This window comes from Serinus canaria, chromosome 1 (assembly GCF_022539315.1).
Source record: "Serinus canaria isolate serCan28SL12 chromosome 1, serCan2020, whole genome shotgun sequence".
Lineage (NCBI taxonomy): Eukaryota > Metazoa > Chordata > Aves > Passeriformes > Fringillidae > Serinus > Serinus canaria.
This window is the reverse complement of record NC_066313.1, coordinates 98,680,536-98,707,984: the sequence shown is the minus strand read 5'-3', so window position 1 is coordinate 98,707,984 and position 27,449 is coordinate 98,680,536. Positions and strand designations below refer to the sequence as shown.

Below are 27,449 nucleotides of genomic sequence, written 5' to 3'. Positions count from 1 at the left end.
GCATGTGACAGCATCCAACTGATGGCTTTACAATGGCTTTTTTTACTTAGATAGTCCTGGTGCTCTGGCAGGAACACATAATTTGAAATTGTAACAAAAGTTTTCTACAGGTATAGCCACAAAAAACGCAGTGCCCTCCAAAAACTGTCCTCCTGCTCTCCCATTTGTCCTTCTGTCAGGATCTGGTTTTGCCAGTGAGCTGTGTGAACTTTGAAGCTGACAGACAGTAATTCACCTCCAGCTCATTTCCACAGACAAGTGCAAAACTGTAACCTAGCAGAACTTTATTTTAATTGTACATTCACATTTCTGCATTGACGTGGGCGGCTTTGTACACTTTTGAGTGATAAAAGTTAGACAGCTCTGCTCTTTTATGTGCATTGATTTCAGCCATCAAAGAAACGAAGAAACCTAACAATAAACAACTTTTTCATACAGCTGTAGTCAGGCTGGGAAAAATTATGTGATTCTTTTTTCCCCTCCTGCCTCTTGGCAACCAAAGTCCCTTGAATTTTAGGCTTTTCTATTTTAAATGACTGATAACATTACTTAAGATGGTTTGCTCTGGGTGTCTCACAGTGAACCTATCTTAGGTGTGCACTAGGCTGTAGCCCTCACTCTCACTCCTCTGGTAGCTCACTGGGTGCATCATTAGCAGCTACTGTGACATGCTCTTCGACACTGCTGCAGGACAAGGTACATTTCCTTATCCTGCTATTTTTTTAAACATTTTAGGCTCATGACAAGTCAACTGCGGCCCTTTACAGCTTACAGACATTTTGCATGACCTTTGTAGACTCAAAGTGATTCGGAAATGAGAAAAGAATGCTGCAACCAATTAGCACGTACAAACATTTATTTTGAAATTTCCATTCCGACTGTTATGAAGAGTTACATCATCAAAGCACTTTACGGCAGTGAAAATAGCTCTTACCCCTCTGACACATCCATTACTCCATTAAAGCTGCAAAATGTGCAATCTGCTTGAAAAATAGGTTGCTTTTTATTCAGTTTCCCATGAAAAGTCAAAATTTGGTAACCAAAAAAAAAAAACCAAAACCAAAAAAAAAAAAAAAAAAAAAGAAAAAACCAAACCAACCCAGCTTATAGGGCCTCTACATCCAATCCTCTCCCTCTTCCCCCAAAAATAACTTACAAAGATAGTTTAAAGTTTTAAATGAGTTTTAAACCGAGTGCATCGTTTTTTATTACTTTTTCTTCTTCTTCTCATAATAATCTTAAAATTCTAAAAACCCATAATTTACTTTCTTGGAAAAAAGGCAGCCAGCCGTTGCTTCTTGATTGGAAGAATATGTATCTCCGGCGAGTTCATTTTCTTTAGCTTTACGCTCCTGTTTTTGACGGGTTTCCTGAGGGCCTCGGCGCTGTCCCGGGGCTCGGGCGGGCTCTTCACGTCGTAGCACTGCAGCACCGAGTCCTGGGGCAGGTCCCTTTTGAAGGAAAAGTTTTTGGTGGAAACCCCCGACAGGCCCTTGATCTTGCCGCAGAAGATGGTGGGCACGGCATCCTTGACGGAGACGATGACTTTGGCTGTCTGCGAGGTGCTGACGATCTCGATGTTGTTGCCGGCCTTGGGCTCGCAGCCCGCCCTGCCCGCCTGTTCCACCAGCCACTTCTGCGGCTGCCGCAGCAGCTCGGCCGCGCCGCCGCCCGCGGCCCTGCCCTCCGCCTTGCCCGCCGCCTCCGGGGGCTTGCAGGGGCCGAAGGGGGCGGCTGGCCCGGGGAGCTTGTCCGGGGCGGGGTGGGCACCGACCTCGGCGGTGGTGGCGGGGCCGGAGCCGGCCGCCTCCCCGTGCGGCCCCCCCGGCTTGCGACAGGAGGCGAGGGACAGGTCCAGAGCCCCGTCCTCGGGCGGCGGCGGAGGCGGCACCGCCTCGCTGGCTCGAAGCGCGGGCGGCCCTTTCATGGAGAGGTCCAGCGCCTCGTTCTCACCGCCCATCTTGATGACAGTGTGACGGCTCAGCTGGGGAAACTCCCGTGGGTGGAGGAGCTCGAAGGGCTTCGTCTCCTCCTTCTCCAGGGGTGTCTGGGTGCCCTTGCAGGAGTGGGGGGTGAAGAGTGGAGGCTTGGGTGGGTCAGGGGCCGCCTTGGCCTCGGCGCCGTGGGGCACAGGGATGGGGACAGGGATGGGGATAGGGATGGGGACGGGCAGGGGCACGATGACGGGGTAGGGCACCAGCAGCGTAGCAGGGGGCACCAGCGGGGACAGGGGCGAGCTGAAGGCCTGCGGTGGGAGGGTGGCGTAGTCGGGGGGCGGCTGACAGGGGGCTGAGCCCAGGGCGCCCTGCGAGGGAAACAGGTCCTGAAGGACGGCGGCGAATCCCGGTGTCTGAAAGACCGGGGGCAGGACGGGCTCCTGCGCCTGGCCGGAGGGCTTGGGGTCCAGGAGCTGGGGCTGCCCAACGGGGGTGGCGGTGCCGGGGAAGAGGCCGGCGTGCAGGGGGCTGGCGGGGCAGGCAGCGCCCGGGGGCAGCACCAGGGGCGAGTTCAGGTGCTGGAAGACGTGCTGCTCCAGGAGGACGGGCAGCGGGACGGGGCCCTGGGTTGTCATCACGTAGGGGGTGGTGGCATTAGTGGCTGGCATCTGTGGGGCTGCGCTGCCGGCGACCTGCAGGTGGATGGGCAGGACCACGGGGCTGTCCCCCAGGCAGATGGGCTGCAGCACGGTGGCCGCCACTTTCAGGGCCACCCCGCTCTGCGACTCGGCCGGTGGCGTCAGGATGGAGGGCGCAGGGACTGTCACCAGCGGGGAAAGGGCTTTCTTCATCAGGTCGGCCGAGTTGATGTTCCAAGCCTCTGCTGTGATCAGCTGAGCCACCCCATTTTCCAGCTTGTTGTTGGCCATCGCCGAGGGTGAGTTAGTGACATCCATAGGCAGGTTGGGGGCATCCTTGTACAGCTCCTCCATGTCGCAGGGCTTCTTGGGCTCCCCCAGCATCACCTCTACATCGCTGTCAGTGGGACCCGCGGCGGCTCCACGCTGCCAGGAGCATCAGCACCGACATAATTTGGCCTGCAAGCCAGAAGCATATTTTAGGCATCACATAAATATCTTCCCTAAAATAATATTTGCAATTGCCTTTAAAGACCCCGTCACCAAAGAAAAGCCATTACATGTTTCCACGCTTCAAGCTAACAGCTCCAGAATACAGTGCACTATATATACAGAGATGCGGGAGATACATACAGCCCTGAGTGTTGTACAAAACATTTTGAGGAACTTATATTTAGCCATAAACATGGCCTTAAGGACTGCCTGCATCCAAAAACCCCTCTCAGTACAGCCTGAAACAAGGACTTGGGATGCCCATTCCACATTTTTAAACACAGCTTCACATAATGACAATGCACGTCAGAGGTGAGTGGCACCATGTTGTTTTAAGTCAACAGAAGCCCCAAAACAAACATTTCTAAAAATATTGCAGCCAAAAAATATTCAACTATTCTTGAAGGGTACTTCATTGCCCTTCAAAACTTGTCCCTTTTTCCTCCTGAAACTGCTGTGTGCAGGATCAGAAAGGAGCACAGCCATGCAATGGCAAAGCAAAACCAACCAAAATTCCAGTGTTTATCCTGCCACAGAGCTAGTCAGAGACAGCAATGTGAACCAGGCACATTAAAGACTTGGGGGGAAAAAAAATGAAAACAACTTAAAATCCAGTTTGACAGCCCAACTCTTTATATCAACCAAGCAAATGGCAACTAAAAAAGGGCAGAGATGGTTTCTGTTCATGATTGTGGTGTAATATGCAGCCTGTTTCCCCTGAAGATCAAAACTTCCCTGCCTTGGGGAAAAAAAATCCCAAAAATCAGTAAATAATAGCACCATGCATCCATTTCTTTAGAAGGATAAAGAATTTCTGCCCTGTGAGCTGCTGCCAGCAGACTTTGGCTGATGCCTGGCTGCTTCGCCTGGTGCTGCCCGTGCCTCTCCCGAAGTGTGAAGAGAATCCTGCCGTAGTAATAATCACCATGGAAACATGTCCACTTTCAACTCTGTTACCATGGGGAAGCACCAGCACACCCCAAGTGTACATTTTTCACCAGCACCCAGCTGAATCCTACTCCCTATGAGCAAATGATGTGCCATCACCACTGCCCAGTACCCAGGACATGGGAGCAAGGCACTTCCCCATGTCCTGCAGACACACTGGTACTGGGATGCCAGGAGATGACAAGGAGGGCAGTCCCATCTGAAACTGAAATTCTCTGGGTGAAAGGTCCCAGCTTGGGGATGTGCCTAAGAGCATGTAAAGAACTCCCTGGTTCTGGTGCTTACAGAAATTGTTTACTGGCACAGATGTTTAGAAGACCAACAAACCTGCAAAGAGGTCAAGGAAAAGAGGAAAAAAACAAAACTACACAAACAGAGGCTAAAAAATGTCCAAGGCAAGGAAGTGGGAAATCAACTAAATCTCTCCTGAGACCTGCGAGTCTTTGGATTTGGCAGTGAGATACTGCAGCGAGCGCAAGACTACCTACAGAAGTGCCAGGAGCTGATAGCAGAGGCTGGTTGGGTGAAATGCTAATAATTTATCAAGCACATCTGAGTTCTTAAAAAATATTTTTAAAAGTAAACACATGAGTCATTTATTTCCCCCGTCTGCTGCTGGCTTAAGGAGAATAATTCTGGATTTTTCCTATCTCATGAAATGTTCTGCGGAGAATATTCACAAATATAAGGCTGGGGTGGGTTTTTTTTGTTTGTTTCCTTTTTTTCCAGCTTTGGCTGAGACTGATTACAGGATGGCAGAGATACCCAAGCACTGAAAACAGGAGCAAAAATCAAATTTCTTATTCAGAAAGTGATGAGTATCAGTAAGAAAACCATCGGGCCAGTGTTGTTTTGGGAAAAAAAAAAAAAGAAAAGTAACTGTTTATAAAAATAAAGACTATGAGAAGACAGCTCAGCAGATTAAGCTGAAAAAAACAGACATCGTCATTTCTGTTACAGAATTAAAAAGCCATTTTCTCTGCTCTTACATAATCTCTCCCTCCCTGTTTTTCAAATGACCATTTTGGTGTCTGCAGTGCACACCAGCATCTTTGCTCCTCCATCTGCTGCAGCACAGCTGAGTGTTCTGCACACATTGCCTCTTCCCAATATTTCTGTTTGCTTGAGACGTGTGAGATTGCGGTGTTTTCAAAGAGAATTAATGATCTGGTGGGGACAGGAAATGACCCCCTGTTCCCCTGGCAAAACCATTAAACCCGGAGAAATAGAAAAATTAAGATGAAAATTATGCTGTGTAAGAGACTTGAGGGATTAGCATGCTGTAGGGACCCAAGGAGATAGAGACAGATCACCACTGTAGATGAAAGTATAAAACATAATAAAATTCTCCCATTGCTGCTTTAAAAGGCGACAGGGCTGGAGGCAGAGGAAATCCCGAGATGAGGGGAAGAAGAGCTCATCTATCACCCTCAGAAACCATGGAGAAAAGCCTGTAAGCTTGACAAGCACAGTCAAATATTGTTTTCCACACTGAATCCTATATGTGCATGGGATCTGTAAATATACATTGTTAGGAGACAGATCACTACTCATGGGAGGGCCCTACTCTGTGAGGGGAAGGACACAGGAAAGGTGAGGTGCAGCCCTTGACCCAGGTTTATTGGTTTGGGGTGGGTTTTTCCCCCCCTCACTTTCCCTATGTAGAAGTGTACTTTTCTGTACTTCCAGTACACCTGCTTCTAGAGCATGTCAACACTACAGAAAAAAAAAAACAAAAGCATATAAAACTTAAAAATATTTCCTGCCCACAGCCTGCAATTCGGCAGTAGCTGGTAGCCAGGTACAGTGGAGTCCAGCACAACTTGATCCTGCTCCCTGTAAAGCTATTTTTAGTTTCATTTGGGAGGGAATCCCAGGGCTGCTAAACACGTGTTAGACTAAAAATCTTTTATCAAGGTCAGTAAGCAGGCAGAGAGAAAAGGATCCAAGTCCCCAAGCCACAAATGAGGAAACTTTGAAGATCTGAGATCAAGAGACAGACTGAAGTTGTCCAAAGGTGTTTTGCAGTTCCTGGACTCCTTTTTTTATATGCTATGTAAACAGCATACACCATACAAAACCCTAAATCCTCATGGAAGTGACTGAAACAGAAGCAAATTTTCAGTATTGGTACTAACAGTGATAGCCATACTATACTTCTGTAATAAAAAAATCAACCTGAAGCACATGCTGGGGTTTGGAGGGTTTTGGGTCTTTTAAAATTGCTGCTTTACTAAATGTAAATTATTTAGGTATCCAGTTTTTTAAAAAAGTTTCATGTATCTAATATACATAAAAGTAATCTAGAGGAAATGCCTTAAGTTTCCTCTGCCTATCATACCTCAGTCCTGGACAATCAATTTCACTTTCCCTACTTATCTATTTTATATTTAATTTGCTGTTTGTTTTAACTGAAAAGAAGCTTGGAACACTGAAACAAGCCCTAGTGTAAATACCCCAAGCTTTCCCATCAGGGTGCTGATAAGAGCCAAGTTCATGGCACTGTGCAATGATGTGTGTGACTGTACAGGAAATGGTATCTTAGCTATACACAAATGCTTTGGAAGGGTAGCGATAACTCCAGCTCATTTTTTTTTTATCTCCTGCTGATGGCTGTGCAAGACTTTTCTCAGGGCTGCTGTGTGCCTTCCTGTGGGGCTGCAGCACAGCTCTCCCTGTGCTCTGCCTGCTCATCTGTACCATGGCTTGTACCTCGTGTCTACACAGAACTCAAATTATACTGCGCACACCATGGGAAAGGATTAGATGTTCCCTTTGTGGGATGCCTAGCTCAGTATCTCCTGGAAAAATAGGGCTTCCCTTGAGTATAAACACAGTAACAAACAGAAAATTAAAGATCTTGACTTAATAGAGCTGCCTGGGGACAAACTTATGGTTGGATATGGATTTCAGTGTTTTCCCAAAACTCACTGCTTGATGTCACTGATCCAACCAACTACAAATAATCTTCCATGCTTCTTTGGTCTCTACAGTTTCAGCCATACACAAAGGCTTTACGATATTATTACTGTGTTTTGTTGCTAGAATAGAAAAAATGTATTTGAATAAAGTGAGCTTTCATGTACCAAATACATGGAACTACTACTACACAAATAACACAGAGGTGGGGTCTCCCACATGTGGAACCCATAAATTATTTCAGCAGTGTTTGCCTCTCACATTTCCCTCTGATTCACCTATTCATTCAGGCACCTGGGACTGAGAATCCTGGCTACCCTGTGTATGCTTTTAGTAGTGCAATCCTCAAACATCAAAGGGCAAAGGAGTAATCAACTCAAAGCTGATAGTGAGCTTGCCTTCCCCCCTGTGCTGCACCATTTGTGGTGCTGTTTTTCAGACACCACACACGTCAGTTGGGTGCAGAGGCACCATGACGCCAGTGGGGCCTGTCCCACTTCTGCTTGTAGACGGTGAATGCCTCCAAGGTCTCCTCTGCAGGCAGAGCAGAAGAGACCCACAGGGTATTTCTTAAGGCGAGCTGGCCTTCATCCTCTTGCCAGCTCACAGCTGGACCCAAACACAGTCCCACTGCCTCTGAAAAAGGGACTCAGTGATCACTGCTTGGTCATCACAGAAAGGGAGTCAGTGGGCATGCACTCCACTGTCTCCTCTAAGGGGCACCAAGGGAACATCCCAGTTTAGCTCCGCTCCCTTCCGCCTCTAATTCTTGACTCAAGCACCCAACAACTAACTCCCTGTTAGGATTTAGGAGGTACCATTCAAAATCAATTGAGGGCAAGAGAGAAAGGCATTGGAAAGATGGACAGGATTCACTCTGGCACCAGCCAGAGAGAGAAGGGAGGACTACACCGGGGTATCACTGCTAGTATGGAAGTGACACCCACAGCCTTTGCTGCCCATCCCTCTGCACATCTCCTGCTCACCATGTACGTATGAACTGCCTCATGGTACTTTTTACTCTATAGAAGCTACACTGTGGAGGATAAGCTGAATGCTGCCAAGGAGCAGTTGAAATAAGCACCTCATCAGACAACTTCAAAAGATGCTAGAGAAATAACGCTCCAATGCAAACCATGCAACAAATTTACTTTCCACTGCTGCATTTGTGGATCCTTTCAAGAAGCAAAGCTATTTGTACCAAGGCTCCCATCCAAGCTGTTAAGCCCTGGGGAAACAAGAGAGAAATGAAATCATTACAGCAGTGCAAAATGGCATGTGATAGATGGGACATGGACAGTATGTATACACTGCTTCAGCACACAGCATGATCATTCTCAAATGCAGCAGCCTGACTAGCTGATGGTGCTTTGGTCTTTTAAATAGTTCAGTTGAATAAATACCACGGCTGTCTGCCTATTGCACAGGCTAATTGCCTGCAAAGAGCACGTTAGAGTCATAGATTTGCTAACTATATTGCTGTTGTCAACAATTTGTAGTTAGCAATCCATTCTAGGGAGAAGTGAACTCACTTTTTTCTCGTTTAAAAACAAATCAGAGCAATTGAAAAAAAATCCTATCATGGGCCTGAAACTAGTGCCTTCACTCCCAAGGGCAATATATACAAGACAGACAGTAAATGCCATGGAAGGAATAGAACACTTTTCTCACAAATTTCAACCTGTACTGAATTTTTATACCCAATTTGAAAGCCTCACAATACCCCCTACATTCGCTCTGGAAACTGTGACATACCCTGAGCATAAGGGAGATGGCACTCGCTGCTGTACTCCTGGATGCCTTTTTTCTTACTCCATTCACAAACTATTTCACTAACTGGTTGTAACACTTAACTGATGGGCTCTGCTTCCAAAAGTACCACTGATATAGTGTATATGTTACACCATATACACTATTACATGTAAGTAAGGACTATAAAAACAGAGCTACCTTGAAATTATTTCAGATTGATCTTGCTATTCCTAAATATTCAATATTTCTCATATCTGCAGCATAGGCCTGTTCCTGGCATCTCTGAACCATCATGCTTGGAGGAACTTTTCACCAAGTTTCTGAAAATAAAACCTCCACAGTCATTGTTTATTTTTTATCCTTGGTATTTTACACAAACACCTGCACAGCATCAACTTGCTTAGCTTCCAGTGAGCTGAACACACTCTGAGGTGGAGACAGTGCATGGAAATCTGTATTAAATCTGACATGTGGAGGACAAATATAAATTTGCCAGCCATAATTACTTCTGAGTCATGTGTTAAGTGATGTCCCTTCAACCCAAGCTGGGGCTTCTCACTCCATGCAGCTTTTGTGCTCCCAATTTCTTTTGTACTCCCAGTTTCAAACTGGGAAGACAAGTTGCTGTTTTTGTAACTGTAGAAGTACCTGTTTAAATCAGCTTTCCTCTATACAGCTGGCTGTATGCAGATGTCTCCTTCAGAGCATGAGACCCCTTGGGATGGGGACATCAGCAGCTGCAGCACTGTGCTGGGACAGATGTGTCAGCACCCAGCCCTGAGCACCTACCATGAGAAGGTGCTGCCTGCACAGCCCTGGAGGACTGTCTTCTCACCAGCACCTTCCCAAAACCCAAACTTCCTCCAGCAGAGATGCTCTAGCCCATCATTTCTGTGGCTTGTGGTCAACTTGGTGTCCACAAGGACACCCAGGTCCTTTCTTGCTGAGCTGCTTTCCAGGTGTGTGGCCCCTGGCATGTACTGATGCTTTTCCCCAGGTGCAGAGCTTTGCACTTCTCTTTGGCAAACTTCACAAGGCTCCTGTAAGCCCAGTTCTCCCACCTGTTGATGTTCCTCTGGATGGCAGCACAACCCTCTGATCTATCAGCCACTCCTGCCAGTTTTGTGTAATCTGCAAACTTTTGCAGCACACTGTGCCCATCATCCAGATCATGAATGAGGAGGCTGGGCAGGGTGGGACCCAGCACTGACCTCTGGAGTACAGCCCTAGTCACCCAGCCCAACTGGACTTTGTGCTGCTGGGCCTGTTCTGCCAGTTTCCAATCCACTGCCTGCTCCTCCAGCCCCCACATCAGCTGTGTGTCTGTGAGGATCTCACGGGACACAGTGACAAAGGCCTCCCTCAATATCAACTCCTCTACTCTCATCTACCAGGCTTTCTTCTCATACACTAGGTCAGCTCCCCACAGGGAAGGAAAACTGACAGTGGATTGCAAGTCTAAGAATGTCTAAATTAAAACTATATGAGGGAAAAACTGAACTTACTCTAGGGATCTGTCTTGCACCAGAGTTCCTGAGATTTACTATACCTTAACCTCCATGGCTTTCATGCATGCTGTGTACCCATGTATTTACTTTTGTAGTAGGATCATAGGAAGAATTGCATTTTTAGGCTCAAAAAGTGAAGTGCACGATTTTCCTATGGGAAAAAATATTTTGAAGATTTTTTCTTGTCATTAAATATCCCATTTATCTGATTATTTAGTATCATTTTCAATCAAAACATTACATTTGCCAGCAAAGCAAAGAAAAATGAGCTGGTTTGAGTACACAGAGCTAAACAAAACAAACAAGAAAGCCCTTACTTTACAGTAAGTTTTAAAACCCACGCATTTTGTTTTCCCAGCAATCAATACACCAATGATAACAAGAGGAAAAGGATACCAATTAAACATAATTGCCAGCCCTGCTTCCCCCAGAACCTGAAACAAAAAGCACTCAGTGTCAGCCTAATAAAATATTTGTTCCTTTCCCAAGTCAAGTGCTTTATTAAACAGCCCATAAAGCATCTCAGTTCTTACAAAGGATTTCCAAGTTTGATATCAGTGAAATGACTTCAAAGCCTCATTGGTTCCCCACTGGAGGTTTGTTCACTGCTCTGAGACACTCGGCTCCCTTTTTTGTCCTGACTCTCTTCACTGATCCCAGGCACAGATATTTGTACCACATTCACTTGATCTTCTCCAGCATTGGATGAGCATCAGTGTGCCATCCACTGCTCATCTCTTCTTGCTGATGTGACTGTTTTACTCTGGTAAGAGGGATAGGGACCCTGCCATGGATGTGTTAACAGGTCTCAGCCAACAGGTTAGTGAGGTAAAGTTAAAAATCAGTTCTTAAACTGCTATGCCATTTTTGCAGGCAGAGCATCTGTCTTTTCCCTGTTATACAAACATGGTTTTGACCCCTTTGTCTGTCTCCCAACTAGCCACAAAACTGAAGCTCACCAGACTAACACTTCAAGGAGTAAACAAGCTTCACCAGCTCACACCCTGTAAATAATGTGAGGTGCCACTAGTACCACACCTGCCCTGGGACACCCAGCCCTTTAGACTCACTGCAAACCCTTTCCCATCCATTCCTTACAGCACACCAGCTCCAGTTAAAAACCACTTCTTCTTGGTGCAGACAGGGCCAGAATAGGGTTAACCTCAGCTTTATTATAAAGCCACGGGGTTAGAATAGCAAATTCCAACACTTCTGTAACTCATCTTAAATCAACTGAAAGCCACATTTTCACACAGCCTCTCATCGTCCTTATATAGCCTGGCTTAAAAAAATAAATAATGAGAAGAAAAGCAAAACCAAGTGAAAAACAGAACCTTCCAGCTCACAGATCCTTTCTGGTGACACATGAATGCTCTTGCCTAACAACACACTAAGGACATGCAGGTGATTACCCACACACATGTGTGCCACCCAGTTGGCACCATGGGCTGAAAGGGATAAACACTTTCTGCTGCCCTTAAGAGCCCTGGTGGCTCTTATGACACTGATATAGTCCCAAATGAGATGTAGAGATGAAGAGCTGGAAATAAACAACAAACTCATCAGCTTATGTTCTTTTGTGGGAGAGGGTCTCACTTGGGAGCACAGGCAGATACAAAGCTGCAGGAGTATTGGACTGCTGCCTAGGGAGCCAAAAGATAGAGGAATCTTCCCTCCCTCTGTACAAAACATGGTTATTTAATGCTTTGTCCTTCCCCACTAGCATGAGTAACCAAATGCTCCATCAGCTTGCGATTTCAAAATCAAGTTTACGCTCATAGTTTCAGATTTATTAGACTGACTCTCCTTCTCTCCCTCCCCATCACTTTTATAAGCCAAGCTCAACATTTCATCAGCTACACAATGGCACTAATCCTCAGCAGAAAGTATGCACACAGCAGATTTCAAGCACTGATGCATCATCCTATCTCGTAATGTATGGACAGAAAAAACTTTCAAGAAAAAAAGGCCCCTTATTTTCATCCTTGCAAAACTTTTAACCACTGCAAGAATTTTGTTTATAAGAGACAGAAAAATATAAGACTCCTGTGATGTGATTAAAAAATGCAGCATTTTTTCTTTGAATCTCACATCATTTTACACATGCTTTCCTCACAGCATTTGTGCCAGGTGTTTTCTGGTTTGACTTTAAGGGGAAGAGAATTGACCTCTTCTCTCCCCCATGCACAAGATGTCAGATGAATTCTGACTGAATTTGAAATAACACCAGCATGAGATGCAGCACAGTGGCACTGATAGATGTAACAAGAAAACCTCAAAACCTCTTAACAATGACCAGTTTTGTCCTCCTAGAAGCCTCCAGACTGAGCTGGGAAATATGCCTCTCACAGATGGATCTGACCACAAGTAGTATGCAAATAACAGAAAATACTGAAAATATGTCAAGTTCATCTCAGTGCCACTGAGGCTACCACTGCTCAGTCAACCAGTCCAGGTTATCATAGAATCATAAAATATACTGAGCTCAAGAGGACCCATTAGGATCATTGATTCCAGCCCCTGGCCCTGCACAGAACACCCTAAAAGCCACACCATGTGCCTGAGAGCATTGTCCAGATGCTTCTTGAACACACCCCAATAATCCCCTCCCTTGCCCAGCTGGCCATGCTGTGCCTGATGCCCCCCAGGACACAGCTGACCCTCCTGGCTGCCAGGGCTCTGCTGGCTCATGTTCAACTTGGCATCGACCAGGACCCCCAGGGCCCTTTCCAGGGCACTGCTCTCCAGCCTGTCATTCCCCAGTCTATGCACAGAGCCAGGGTTGCCCTGCTCCAGGTGCAGAATCTGGCACCTGCTCTTGTTAAACTTCATGTAGTTGGTGATTGCCCATCTCTCTAATTTGTTGAGGTCTCTCTGCAATTACAGATTGCAATAAATTGCATTACCTCTAGTGCCTACAAATGTCCCACATGCACATGCATACAAGCAGGCACTTCTGTTGTGCCTTTTTCCTTCATCCACTTGACTGTGAGGTCTCATGGGCAGTGGTCATTTTGGCACGATTGGCACAGACCTCAGTTTGGATTCCAGTTACCACTGCAATCACTCAAGAGGATGAGTGGACACACATCCACGCACACCCTCACTAAGGTGGCATAGGCTGCCTTCCCTTTCAGAAGAGCTGCTGGCCACTCCTTGTGGGTACATTCCTCCAATGTGCCTTCTCCTCTCTCTTCATCACATTTCTCTGCTGCTGGAGCACTTCTAGTTAGCCTAATATTGTCTGAATTTTCCTAATTTGCTGCTCTATGAACGAAGATGTTCTAGCTAGTTCAATGTAGTCTTCTCCAGCTGCTTTGGTATCCGAGCTCTGACCGAGATGCTGCTCTCAATGCATGGAGGTGAGACTATTCGAAACTATGCCAAGACTACAAAAAAAGTAAAATGCTCTTTGTCATCAAGGGGTCCAGACTCAGACTACTCAGAGGAAAAGAGCTGTATTTCAGGAAATGCAGGCAGGGCAACCAGTGCTGTAAAAACAGCACTGCTATTGCAGTAAGTAGCATTTTTCTGATTCTGGGAACAAGTGAACAACATGAACATATTTTATAGATGCTTATTGCAAAAGGAAACAAGGTCAGTCTTGCCCATTCTTTTCCATCAAACCTTTGGAGAGAACATACATCATGATGAGTGCACTACACCAAATTTTGTTATTATCGTCTCCCCTACCCCTCCCCTAATGATGGCTGCATGATTCCAGAAGAGAAGCACACTGCTGTAGGATATAGAGCCCCTGACATATTTACTGCAACATTTTTCACCAGTAATTTCCACTGCAATGTGTGCCATTATGTGTTCAGAAAAACTTAGGGAAACTGCAGGATGCATAACGACAATTACATCTTTCCCAGATGAGACTACTGCGTTAATGGATCGGCGTCATCCATCACCATAGATCCTAAGTCCTCTGGGGAACGTCACCAGCTCACTCCAATAAATCTGACTGGGAGATTTCATATTTGGCTGTTCAGCTCAGCCTCAGGAAGGAGTCTAGCAATGCAGTCCACAGCATGACTGTGGCTCAGCTCTCCTGGTGAGGTGATGTTACTCTACGGCAATGAAGCTCTGGATGTAAGAGGTCCTGCACTCCAGCATGTAAGGGCACACAGGGCTGCAGCCTGGCATTAATTCCTCACACAGTCAGCTCTTCCAAGAACTGAATTTTGGTATACATGAACTGCAGACAATGGAGGAAGAAAGTTTACTGTGTAGCTTCATTCCTTTACCACCAACAACAAAGAAAATGAAATAAAAAATAAAGAAGAATAAAACTAACAGTGAAAAAACTCCAAACAGACCTGCCAGCAGGCTGGTGCAGTTCTGAAGTAATTTTTTTTTGCTGTCAATCTTCTTGATTCTTCAGGCCACCTCAGCAGACAGAGCAGACTGTCTGCCATGAAAATGTAAGGTGATGCTCTGTTAGGGAAGAACATACTACTCACAGGCTCTTCCTTTAGGAAAGTCAAACAAATAACACACAAATAAAAACCTCCATGGCTGTACCATGTCCTACCTTATCCTTGTAATAACAGGAGGACAGGGCCTGAGGCTGCTTCCCCTTTCTCCTGCACTAATGCAAATAGAGCCACAGTGTGAGAGCAGGCTGGGGGGAAGGTCAGCCCCACCGAAGCCCTTTTGAGAAGCAGCTCTGAGCAACGGGGTCTGAGGGCACTTTTGTCTCTCCTGTTCTGTGTATATTCTGTTTCAGGCAGTGGTACATTTTCCTGATACATTTTTCATATAGCTGGAGATAAGAGTCTTCTTGTACTGTATGGAGTGGGGAATGCCACTGCCAGCATTGCTACTCCCAATGGCTTAACCATTTTGAGTCCTCTCTTCCCCAAGGTACCTGCTCTTCCCACTGACCCCACCCCACACTAGATCCATGCCACAGGTGATGCACATGGTCCCTCTTCCTCAGCCTGGGTATACAACGAGGCAGCACCAATGCCAATGCCTATTCCTACTAGGATAGGGCCAGGGCCAGCACCAAACATTCCCTTGGAAATGGGGACAGCCTTGGGGCAACCCTCCCTGTCCCCAGCTGTCAGATCTTATGCAACCCCCAGGGTTGTAACTCACCCCTAGAGTGAGTGACCCCCTCCCCTGTCTCTGTGGGTGCACTGGTATGGCCAGAGGAACAGGGATGGACACTGAGGGCCTGAACTACTGCAGATCCTGCAGCTCCAAGTCCCTGACAGAATCACAACAGAGCCTGGGAGATTAGCAAACAAGAAGGAAGCACTTCTGATTATATAGTAACTTTAGGGAATAAAAACTGCCTATATCCTGTGTAAGTTGTGAGAAATGGCACATGCTCCTCTTGCCTCAGGCAAATGCTTATGTTGGTAGCAAGCTTGGCTATGAGTATGACACCCTTGCAGATAGAAACAACAAGAGCACCCAAGATGTACAAAATATTCTGTATTTTCTTGGTGGGATGTTAAAGAAAACAACCATGTTCACTGAAAAGCCTGCTTTTGGCAAAGGGGGTGGGCAGATATCACCTTCAAAAGCTCTCCCTCATCCCTTTCAGTGGGACAGTCAGCATCTGGTCTCTGCACTTACCCCATGCTCAAGGGGTGAAGCCTTGCTGACCAGAAGGGCTGCTGCACCTTTCAGGTCCTCTGCATGGAAAATGTGGCTCTGTCCCACACTACCCCAAGAAACTCTATGGCTCCAGCTGGGCTGTTCTACCTAGGCACCCCATAGCAGGGATGGGTGGTCTGTGAGGTACTGAAGCAGTGTGTGCCAGACCACTGCGCTCCCAGGGGCTGCTGCTGGCCTGTCTTTGCCCAGGATGGTGGCTGAGGGAAACCAGAGGTGTCTGCAATATGAGATGCACAGCAGAAACAAGCTGCACCCCTACAGGGGTTGAAAAAGAAGCCCTGAGAGCCAAGGTGGCAACCAAGAAAAAACACTGTTTTTACTGTGGACACGCTCACGTGCCAAACTGTCAGTCGAGCTGGGTAAACATCTGGGCAGCACAAGCCAGAGGAGACAGCTGTCCCCTGGTGAGCACAAACCCTTTATGACCTCAACTGAATCCTCCCTGAAAAGGTGTCATGGTCCATAGTTCAAGAAGCCAAGCAGACAGCTTGGCCATGGCTGCACTGGGGAGCATGGCCACCAGGGCACACATAGCGACCATAAACTCTGTCAAGATGTGCTCCACAAGAAGGCACCAGAACTGAAGGCCCTGAACTCAGCATCCACAATTCTCCCCATGGGGGAGACCAGGCTGCAACAACCAATTTGCATCTCCATGGCTGGCTGATGAAACTGGAAGGGCCATCTTTCCCAGAACACACTTTGTGCAGGTTAACTCCAGTGATCTGGAGGGATGGCAGCCCTTGGATGGACCTCACTGGTGAGGTCAGTGCCAGCAGCCATCGCTTCACATGGAATGCTGCCATGGTGAATGGATCCCAGTGCACACTCATCTTGCCACCCCCAGGCATCCCCCTGTCCAATGGAAAGGCTCCCCCAGAATGCTGCAAAAGCATGAAGGATCAATAAAATACATTGACTTTTTATCTGACAATAGCAATTTTACAGCTCAGTGCTAACCAGAGTAAAGAGGAGAGCATACTGCTACTAAAAATAAATTAAAGGAGAGGTGTGGGTCTTTGAAGATCCCAAAACACCCAGTACAATTAACACCCAGTAAACTCTGCCCAGTCCTTACAGTGATTAAGAACAATTCAGCCCCTGCTCTGGGTGAAGGTTTCTCCAGGACCCAGCCTCCTGCACATGTTTGGGTTTAGCTGTCTAAACAGACACTGAGGGATTAGGTCTCTGTGTGTCTTCAATGCAAATTAAAGGTTATTTATTATCCATTTTTTCCTGATAGGGTATATTTCTTCTTTGTGTAAACACAACCGAGGCCAATGTCTAAAAAACCCACAAAACCAAAAGTGGTGGGAAGGTCTGCATTTTACCAAGTTATGGGGTGCGAGGACACCCCACAGGCTGCCCTGCTGGCGCCTGGCTCTCCCTGCCCAGCAGCCACAGCCACGGGGTGCTTGCCACCACGCAGAGCTGAGTCTGAACACTCCTGAGTTCCATCAACTCCTTCCACACTGTTCACGACTTGGGCAGTAGTTAACAGGATAGGTTCTGGTCACATTTGCTCCTGCAGTGTTTACATTCAATCAGATCTGAACAAGGTAGCTAGAACACACTCCAACAGCAGCGTGAAGTTGGTCCCAGAGCATCCTGGACAACATTTGTCACATACTGACACACAAAATGTGCATCTGGAACAAGGGGCAGTATCCCCTTATTTCATCAACCAATTTTTAGGACTCTAGAAAGGGCTTACCCATATAACGTTAAACAAAGCCCTTTAGCAACATCCTTGATACAGCCAGTGAAAAACAACTATCTTCTCCAGACCTTGGCTTTGTGTGGCTGGTGGGCACTGGTGGGTTTGGCTGGAGCTAGAGCCCACACTTTACATCCAAAAGCCACTGAAGCTGCAGACTCAGACACTGAGGAAACAGAAATGCAACCTTATCCTGGTTGCCTATATGGTCCTGACAGTGTGGCTGCATTATGACACATTCTTAAACACAGTTATCTCCTCTTTTTTTAAAAGGCCTTGTTATGATGCAAAAGGTCAGCCACAAATGGAAAAAGCAATTTTTTTTTCCATAGGCCTCTTTGTGACTTTTAAGTTTCTGACTCCAAACTAAGCAACACTTATTTCATACAGATTTGTACAGGTAATATGAAAAATTTAAACTGGTCTATGAATCTGCTATTAAAGATATAATGCTATTTGTTACTCTTGTAAATATAGAACAATTTTAGTCTTTCTCTTGCTGTGTCTTACAAAGGCAACAAACTGTAGTTTCAGTAGTTGCATTTTTAAAGTGTTTATCTGGGTCACTGCTACTTACAGCATAAGAAGATTTAGTGAAGCCAGTTGAGAATCAGTCCAGTGCAAAGGAAAAAAGTTCTTTAATTAAAACTGAAAGAATTACATTGTTTGGAGGGTAAAGATCTCAACATAATCAAATTAAAGTCTTTGGACTGATTCAAGAAGAAAACAGACCTATAGGCAATTTCATTCAAAAGGCACTTAGGCTTTTGGGGACTTCTGGACTCATCACAAATTACTTCATATAACTGGAAATTTCAGATAGAGAAAAGAAAACCCAGAGCATTACAACATTAGGATTTTCTCTAATTTTATTATGTAAAATCAAGAATAATGAAGTGATTCCCAATTTATGGTGGTCTGTCTCACTTGGAGCCCTGCTGGTGTGTGTGCCAGCTCGCCCTGAGAGGCCGCACTTCTATCTGTGCAGTGTCCCTCACACAGGATGGGAGAGAAGAAAACCCGTTTTGATGGCATTGCTCCCAGATCCTCCTACTGGAACAAATAATCTGCAAAGAGAGAAAGCAGGGAGGGACACTCAGAGGACAGAAGTGGCACCAGGCTCTGTGCATTTACAATGGTCCAAGCTTTCCACTGTCTTGGGAAATACCCTAAGGAAGACATTGGTCAGGAAAGGCAAAGCTGCCACTCATGTAGGAAATGAAGTGGGAGGATGAATGACCTGAATGGCTGAGCACATCTGTGTGATGCAAGGCAACATCCCTCAGCATCACACTGCCCGTCAGTGACGGGGAAGTGACTCAGAAGACAAGAGCACTTCAAAGGTTCATGGAATATTGGTTTATTTTAGCTGAAGCCCGTCTGCCACAGAACAGGGAGGACTGCAAGCAGAAAGCATCCGCTCCGCATCCTGTGGCTGCTGCTGGAGTGGTTCATCCTGCAGGAACAAAAGCTTTCCCACTCTTTTCCATTTCTTCTGGTCAAGGGAGGAGGGCAGGCTGGGAGATAACCATCATTGCTGCTGCTGAACTGCAGCCAGAGGATCCTGACACTGCACCAGAGTGGGATGAGAAGTTCAGCACCAGCCCCAGCCTGCCCCATGGTCTCCACAAGAGAAAGCCGAACAACCACCCATGCATCAGTAGGGTACTGGTGTGACAGAAACATCAGATTATATCACCCTGATCCTCAGTTAAATATTGCCCATATCCAAACAGCATCCAACCAGCAAGGAAAGGAATGAGCATGTAGTCAGCAGTTTGATCCTGTTATTGATAGGATGCTAACAGAGGGAAATAACTACGTGCAAAATATTTCTTGTGTCAGAAGCAGGTCGGAAGGGTGATGGATTTTCCTTCAGATTATTGAAGGCAAAAAAGGGAACGACATAAAGTCTCAAAACCCCAAAGTTTTTATTTACTTTGTTTCAAACGGGGCCAATTTTTACCAGGTTTTTGGGGGTTGCTTTTTGTTTGATTTTTTTAAGTTTCTTCAATCTATTCCTTGTTGACAGACACCACACCAGTTATTCACTGGATATGGTGATTGACAGCTTCGGTTTTTGGGGTTCCCATGTGACTGCAAGAAGGCAGTTTCTGGCACTTCAAGTCCTGCTACAGCAGAAGACATTTTACAGTCAGCAGGGCCAGCTACAGATCAAGACTCCAGAGGAAAAAGCTTAATATCTAGACCCTAGTAAGAGAGGATTTATTTTATCATATTGTTTTTTAGAGATTTATCACTTCCTTTACCTTCTTCCATTTGCACAGTGAAGAAAATCTGGTTTAAACATGTGACAAGCATGATTTCCATTAGAGGGTAAAATTGGGGGATAAATGAAGAAAAAAGGGAGCTATTATTAACCCAGAGACAATCATTGTGCTGATGAGTGAGCACTAGCATCTGAATGTAAGTGTTTTGCAGCCTATTTAACAGATCAGGTTGCCACACCATTCTCCAGATGATCTCATATCACTGGAACCCCTTTCCTTAAAACCAGGGCTGTAAGAAGTAATTAAATGTTGTCTGGATTTGTGCAAGTAGGCGTAACCACTTTCTCCACAAGGGCCTTGGAAGTCAGCTGCTGGTCCTTATGGAACAGCACATTTGGCTCTAACATCAGATCCCGCAGGTTGTGAAGCCCTACAGTCAGCTCAGTGGAATTTTGGTGCAACAGCTTCAGAGAGCTGTATTGGATCAACCCCAGAGATGCAGATACCTTTGAAAGCAGGTCAGACACCAGTTCTGTGGAGACCACAGCATGCCCCAAAAACCTGAAGCAAGGAGCAAAAAGAGAAGGAAGGATGCAGAGCTCTGACATCTGTATCACAGAGCTGTGGGGACCTCTGAGTTGTATCCACATCAAAGGACCACTTGATAGCAGTCACCAAACGCCTTCTAGCAGAACACCACCACTCATCTCAAACTTCACTCATCCTCCCAGGAAAGGCCACTATGCTGACAGTGGCCTTCATGATTTATTCCTAGGACTAGCTGCAATGGAAGGAAGTGGTAGCACATGGAAATGTGGCATCAGCAGAGAGTTTGGGGAATGCGGTTCTGGGGATGCACATGATGCTGCTGTGGAAAGTGGAGATGATGCAGGGTATAAGACAGAATTCTGGGCATTAAAAAATCAACCAAACAGAAAACCCAAATGAACACCTTCCCTCCTGCCCCCCCAGACAAAAATATGTAGGGAAGATGAAGAGGTGAGTGGAAGAAGAAAACCTAGAGCTGCTGACCCAAGGGAAAAGATGAATGAAGCTGCAGAGAACACTAGAAGTAGAGGTGGAAAACTGAATTTGTTAGGGAAGATACAGAAAGCAGGGACAAAAAAAGAGCTGCTGTGCAGGGCCCTTATGTTGCAGAAATTAGACTCCTTGAGGGATGTCTACTGTGTTTCTAAAACAGTTGACAAAGATGGATGAAAAATCCGTCCAAACACAATGGAGGAAGTGATCTATTTTCATCATTCTGAAAGCTGGAGAATAGGCTTGTCTTGATCATACCACAGAAAGCCAAACCATGTGAACAGGTGTACTTGGGCAGACCATGCTCTTTTACAGGCCTCCATGGTCTCTCCACAATCCAGCTGTGAAGGTCTGATTTGGATTGAATGCTCAAACAAAGTGACTGGCACACAGTGGAGTCCCAGGGCATCTCCACAGTGTGAGCTGCAAAACTGTTCTCAGCTAAAATTGCAGGAAACTGCAATTTTACAATTGCACAAACTTTACAAATGCACAAACTGCATTTGTGTGGAATAAAAATACATTTAGAACAATGTTTAAAGCTCTTGAAGAAAATATTTTACTTTCTGCCTGCAGTCAATCCCATACACAAATCTCCCCCCAGTTTGCCTTCTAGAAGGAAAGAATACTTCACTGAAGCCATTCCTAAGCAATAGCATTTCTTGTGATGACCAGAAATCAACTTTAAATTTATGTTGTCTCTTACTAAGCCATCAAGAAATTTCTTATCATTGCCTTGAAGCCACAGATTCTTGTGGTCTGCTTGGACCCACTTTGTGCTTCAAATTCTCAAACAGCCACAATAATGAAGACTGTTATAAAATGTGTGTTATGCTGCAGCCAGCAAATACCACAAGCAGCATCCTGAGATTTATGACACAACACTGTAAGATTTTACAGACAGCCTTCAACCTGAGAAATAAAGTAACTAGGGGAATAGAGTCTGAAAAACAAACTAAATTTAGTCCCAAGTCAAAGCACAAAAGAACAGGAAAGACCCAAAGAAGAGTCAATACAGATTTTCAATTTCATCATTTTGATTTAATAAAATTCTTTGGATAGTGTTGCTGGCTCAATACAAGCATAGAAATTGTAATGGCAAATACTGCACTGTGATTCACGGACTGAAAACTTGTCTGATTTCATTATGCTGGTAAATGTAACACTGCAGACACCTTCTCTTGGAAAGCTATTTCTAAATTGTTACATGGATATTAAGATAATCAGAATTGATATTTACCTTCTACAGGAACAGCATGTGTCTCTATGTCTACATGGGCACATACACACAAACTTGTATTTTTAACATTTCTCCATTTTTTGGATCACAGGAATACATGCTACAGGAACTGCTGATTTATCCCAAACCAACCTATGCAGTTGCAAGGTACCCAATCCAGGACAATTTACTGGTTGTACCCTTTTCTCCCACTGAAAGTAATTCTAACAGACGTACCCAGCAGAAGTTCAGCTGAATCATTTGGTATCCCAGACTTTGGAAGGTGTAACTTCACCTTCAGTTTACAATGACATATTGATGGATAAATCACTGAAGCCCTAAGATACGCAGTATTATTAACACTTATGTTAACTCCAATTATATTTTTCAGCTGGATTAGAGCACAGCAAATAATTTTTACCTAAACTTTGCCTTTAACTCATAGTTTTGCAACAGAAGTAAAAAGCAGTGCAATAAGGCAGATTTCGGGAACCAGAGCCCACAAACCATTGTTGACAATATCTGTGGGACAGGAGGCTGACAAGGAAGCAAAAGATGTGAGAAAACACCAGTGAACGAGAGAGAAGCAGAAGTGAGAAAGCAAGGTGGCCAGAGAGGGACAAGGATGTCCCTTCACAAAGTGGAGCTGAGTGCCCCTGCCCATCCCTGCCTTGAACGCCTTGTGCCACACGCTTCTCCTGGCTGTCCCCAGAGTGGTGCCTCTGCAGCACATTCTCCACAGCTGGCTCACACTGCCCACAGCTCACACTGCCCACAGCTCACACAGCCCACAGCTCACACAGCCCACGGCTCACACAGCCCACGGCTCACACAGCCCACGGCTCACACTGCCCACAGCTCACACTGCCCACAGCTCACACTGCCCACAGCTCACACAGCCCACAGCTCACACAGCCCACGGTTCACACAGCCCACAGCTCACACTGCCCACGGCTCACAGTGCCCACATCCCCAGACCTGAGGGCAGCAACCCTTTCAGAGGGGGCATCTGAAAAGGGACTCCAGGGGGACAGGAAAACAGGGATGGCAACTGAAGCTCCAAGGACACGGATCTGTCCTCTGCAGCAAGTGGAAGAGTGTGGACACGTCCAGCCCTCTTAAATAAACTATGCCACATCCCCATTTCTGCTCACCATTGCAGGAGCCCACAGGGTGATCCTTCACCGTGTCCCCCTCGATCACTGTCACAAGGAACAACTACTGGCACTTATCAGCAGAGACATCTCTGAGAAGGAGTGACTTCAGGACACAGTGTCCTTCCCCGGTCCCTTCAGCCCTTGAGACAATTTACAATGCTGTCACTCGTACATATTCCCTCCTCATCTACACAGTTCTTGTCTCTAAATTTAACATTCAGCTTTCTAAACAAAAGTCCATAAGAGTTCTCAAAAGACCTTGATGATAAGCCCTTTTATTGATATTCCAGTTCACTTTTCAAAATATTTGCAGATTATAGGATAAATGATGTTTGCTTTTATCCCCATTTCAGGAGATAACGGTTGGGTAACTTACGATATCCAGATGAAAATTTATTGGTTAGCACTGGGGAAAGCAAATCCTTCCCAAAATTAGCCTTTGACCCAGTTAGTCTTCCATAAACAAGCAATGATTTAAAAAATCCTCGTCAGATAAGATGTTTGCAGCCCCAGCATCAACTTGCATAAATGTTACAAGGTGTAAACATAACAAAGCTACATCAGCCATAATTTACAGCCCCAAGACTGAGGATGAAAAACTATGGAAAACTTCCCTAATGAAATGTCAAAGCCAACTAGCTTCAGTACAGCTAATCCGCAAATCTTGATGACAGCGCAGATTACCCAGCCTGCTAAACTGACAAGTGCCCAGGGAAGCTCATCTCCCAGGGATTACACCTCCATCTCTGTTTGCCTTCTTCTGAGTTATGTGGAAGAGCCCCAGAGGAAACAAGTTTCAGCTCGTCTATTTCCTTCTGAGGGCTTTCAGTACACTACCCAGTCTTAAAGCATCAAGCAACAACAGTACATGTACACACACAGAGACAGGAGTCCCAAATATTGACATTACTGTGCAATAGGCCAGTCACCCGCAGATGCCAGGCAGAAAGCTGCTGACAGATGCTGCACCATAAACCTCCCAAGAACCTTCAGGTTTGGCAACAAAATTCTCTGTTCCCCATTCACCCTGCCCTGATGCTTGGATCTAAATAACGCCCAATATGAGAGATTAATTTTTTTCTCACGCTGGCTATCTATAGAAAACCCTTTTTTGTAAGTCTCTGTTGTGCAGCTTCTGAATGTCAGGCCCAGCAAATCAAAACATTTTATTGTAATTTCATATTGTTTACTTTTGCGAGGCAGGATCTTGGCAAAGACAACTGTTTCCTCCAGGGACAAGGAGGATGGGGCTGGGAGGAGGGGAAGACAGACGGATGGAAGGAAGCATTTTAATGCAGACTTCCTCACTGTCTGCTCTAATGGGGACCTGGCTGAAATACAAAGGAAGAGGGAAGAGGTAAGTAAGAAGACCTTGGCCACAAATGTAGAGATGCCAGAGAATGGGTGTGAGGATGCCCCAGGACCAGCCTACAGAGGCAGTGACAGCAGATCAGGGAAGAAGCGCGACACCAGGGAAACACTGCCAGCCCCAGCCCACCCACTACTGCCCCTCAGCAGGGTTGGGAGGATCCTGGGGTCCCCATGGCAGGCACAGTCCAAAGGGCTGTGGCCAAGGAGCAGGGAAGGACAACCTAGCCCACGCTGCTCCCACTGTGCTCCCACACATCCCGGCAAAGCCAGCGTGACCCCCGATATCCACAGATACTCCTGGATCCATGCTCAGACCCTCCTCCTCCCTATGCAGCCCCAAACTGTGGGCAGGTGTCCCTCGAGGAAAGATGTACCCAAGTACATATTTCTCCATGAGAATCCTCCCACCATGCCAGGATGGAGAAGAGGAGAAGGCGCCTTTCACCCTTCTGCCCAGGGACACTGGAAAGCACCATCTACGTTTCACTGTGTGTTTCCAGGGAGATTTGACATACAACATTCAAAGGTTTGGGTAAGCAATATTTAGGTTGATGAGAGCTCATTTAAGTGTTTTATGTTTGTGGAACAAGGCATTTGAAACACGCCACATTATGTGAGTCTCCTGCTGAAGTGACTGTCCTCCAAGAAACCTGCAGGAGATGTGGATGGTGCCAGGGCAGCAGTATAGTTGAAAGCAGTTTTATTGACTTTGTGCTGTCCCAGCTGTCCAACTGAGAGACCTAGACCACCTCATCTTCTTTAATCCTGGATTCTTTGGGCTGCTTCACATGAGACAAAGTCCCAGGACACATGGAAGGATTTTTTCCATGATACCTGGAAGTCATGACTCACCCTGACCCCAGGACCACCCGTGGTTGCAGGCAGACTGGCAGACTCAGGTGACAGCTCTCTGCCCCTGCTGGGTGCCTGGCAAAACTCAGCAGAGTCGAACTGCCAGCTCTCTTCTTGGCATAACAAATCTCCCTGTCCTTCAGCACCGCTTCTCTCTCCTTCTGAAGCTTTGTTTTGGTAGAAAGCAGTTCACAAAGACCTTTACACAGACTCACCCAACGACAACTGCTTTACTACGTAAAATGATTCACTGGTGTTTAAAAATCCCACAAACAGGAGCCCTCACTGACTTTATGACCGACTTCCCACAAAGGCACTGAGGCCAGCAATGGCTAATGCTCCATCTGGCATTGACTCCCTGTGAATATCTCTCAGCAATAACAACTGATAGCAGAGCTCGGAGCCTACACATCATCCTCCTGTTTGTACATAAATTCCCTTTAAAAGGATTTCAGCATCCTCACACTGCTTCTTCCCAAGCGTTGAGGCTCTTAAAGCCAAGTCAGCCAGACAGAATGGTGCCACGCAACTCCAAACAATGCAGGACAATTTTTTATTACAATACACGGCATGATTCTTTCTAAAAGCACTGCCAGTAATATGCAGTGTGTAAAAATACACATTCATAAGAAAGAGGTTAGATACTAATTCCTGCAGCTTAATTTCTTCTTGAGAGCACCAGCCCATTTTTCAATTAAGGCAGGATAATATTATTAATCATAAAAAATTGCTGATGTGTAAAATTGTTTCCTTTCTGGCTAGCATTGGCTGAGGGACATCGGACATGACACCTCTGAATAAGTCTAACTTTGAAGCAGAATGGAAGCTGTATCATCCTTTTTGGTGAGGATTCATGCTGCTCCCAGCCTCAGCCATGGGGAAAGGCATATCCCTCGGGGAACATACAGACCAACATCTCCACTGCATCAGGTGCAGGCCGGTAGCAAGGAGCCTATGGATATAGTTTCTCATGAAAGATACAGCACTGTCAACCATGAGGCACAACAGCTGGCATCAACGGGCAGCTCCATGCCAAGAGGGTGCTTCAATGGTCTCTGCTGCCTGAGCATTTCTAGGGCACCATGTTTCAACAGCCCCTGAAGAGAAAGAGGTTTCTGTCCACTCCTTCAATTTTCTGTGCTGAATTTCGTATTATGGGACTCTCTGGTGAAGTCATCAGTGCTTTCTGTTTAATGTTTTTTCTCCTTTCCTCTGCTGCTGAATGGGTTTGCCTAATTCTGACCAAAATAACTGCACACGTTGCCTTCAGATGAGGCTACCAAAAGCAGAATGGAGGAAAGAGAATTTAAGAAACAACCCAAATTCTATAAAATAGTAACCTACGAATAACAACATCTCTCTTTGCCATGCAGTCAGCAAGAGAGACTGCTGGACTGTGACTTGGCAGGATCCAAGAAGATGCTGCAGAGGTTAGGATACGCCAGCATCCTGCAGAAGAATGGCAGCTCCCTGCAAAGGCACACCCTGGTACCTGGCCCCTCACCCTGCTGAACTGGGGACCTCTCAGATCAGCCTGCTGTGACTGCTCCACTCCACCAAGGCCAGATTATTTCAGGTGGACAGGAGGGGATGGGCACATGCTCGTCTTGCTCCTGTAGCAGCCAGCATGACCTCTAGGAGCCCTCCACAGGACACAGAAGCACCCAAGTGAGGAGCAGGGCTGTCCCAGGCTCCTCTGTGTTGGTGCTTGCCGTGTACTCCAGTGGCACAGATCCAGACGAAACGCCTTCTTTCCAGTCATGTGTCCAACCCTTTTTCCATCTATGGGCAGTTTCCCTACCACACATTACAAAGTCATATATCCCCTGACTTCTGTTGAGACTTTGCATCCCCCTGCTCACAGGACCTCCCAGGAGCAGCTCATGGCAGAAATCTCCTTGGCAGCTCAACCCTTTGCCCATTGCCTGGAGAACTTTTGGCAACACTCCCAACTTGTGTGCCCCTGCCATTCATCTCTTCCCTCCCCATTTTGTTTCCCCCTCTTCTGGAAACTGCAGCCTCTACATTTTTTC

General features: G+C 46.2%; 1 protein-coding gene across 2 annotated transcripts in view; it reads right to left on the bottom strand.

Annotated features, from left to right (window-relative positions):
- Positions 1 to 838: 838 nt before the first annotated feature.
- The window catches only part of RAI2 (retinoic acid induced 2), a 43,619-nt gene continuing 17,008 nt past the window's right edge, over positions 839 to 27,449 (bottom strand). For both annotated transcript variants that reach the window (XM_030235061.2, XM_030235062.2), the window contains exon 2: positions 839 to 3,034. In XM_030235061.2, the coding sequence (XP_030090921.1) occupies positions 1,262 to 2,959 (1,698 nt within the window). In that variant the 5' untranslated portion in view covers positions 2,960 to 3,034 and the 3' untranslated portion in view covers positions 839 to 1,261. The remainder of the gene's footprint in view (positions 3,035 to 27,449) is intronic.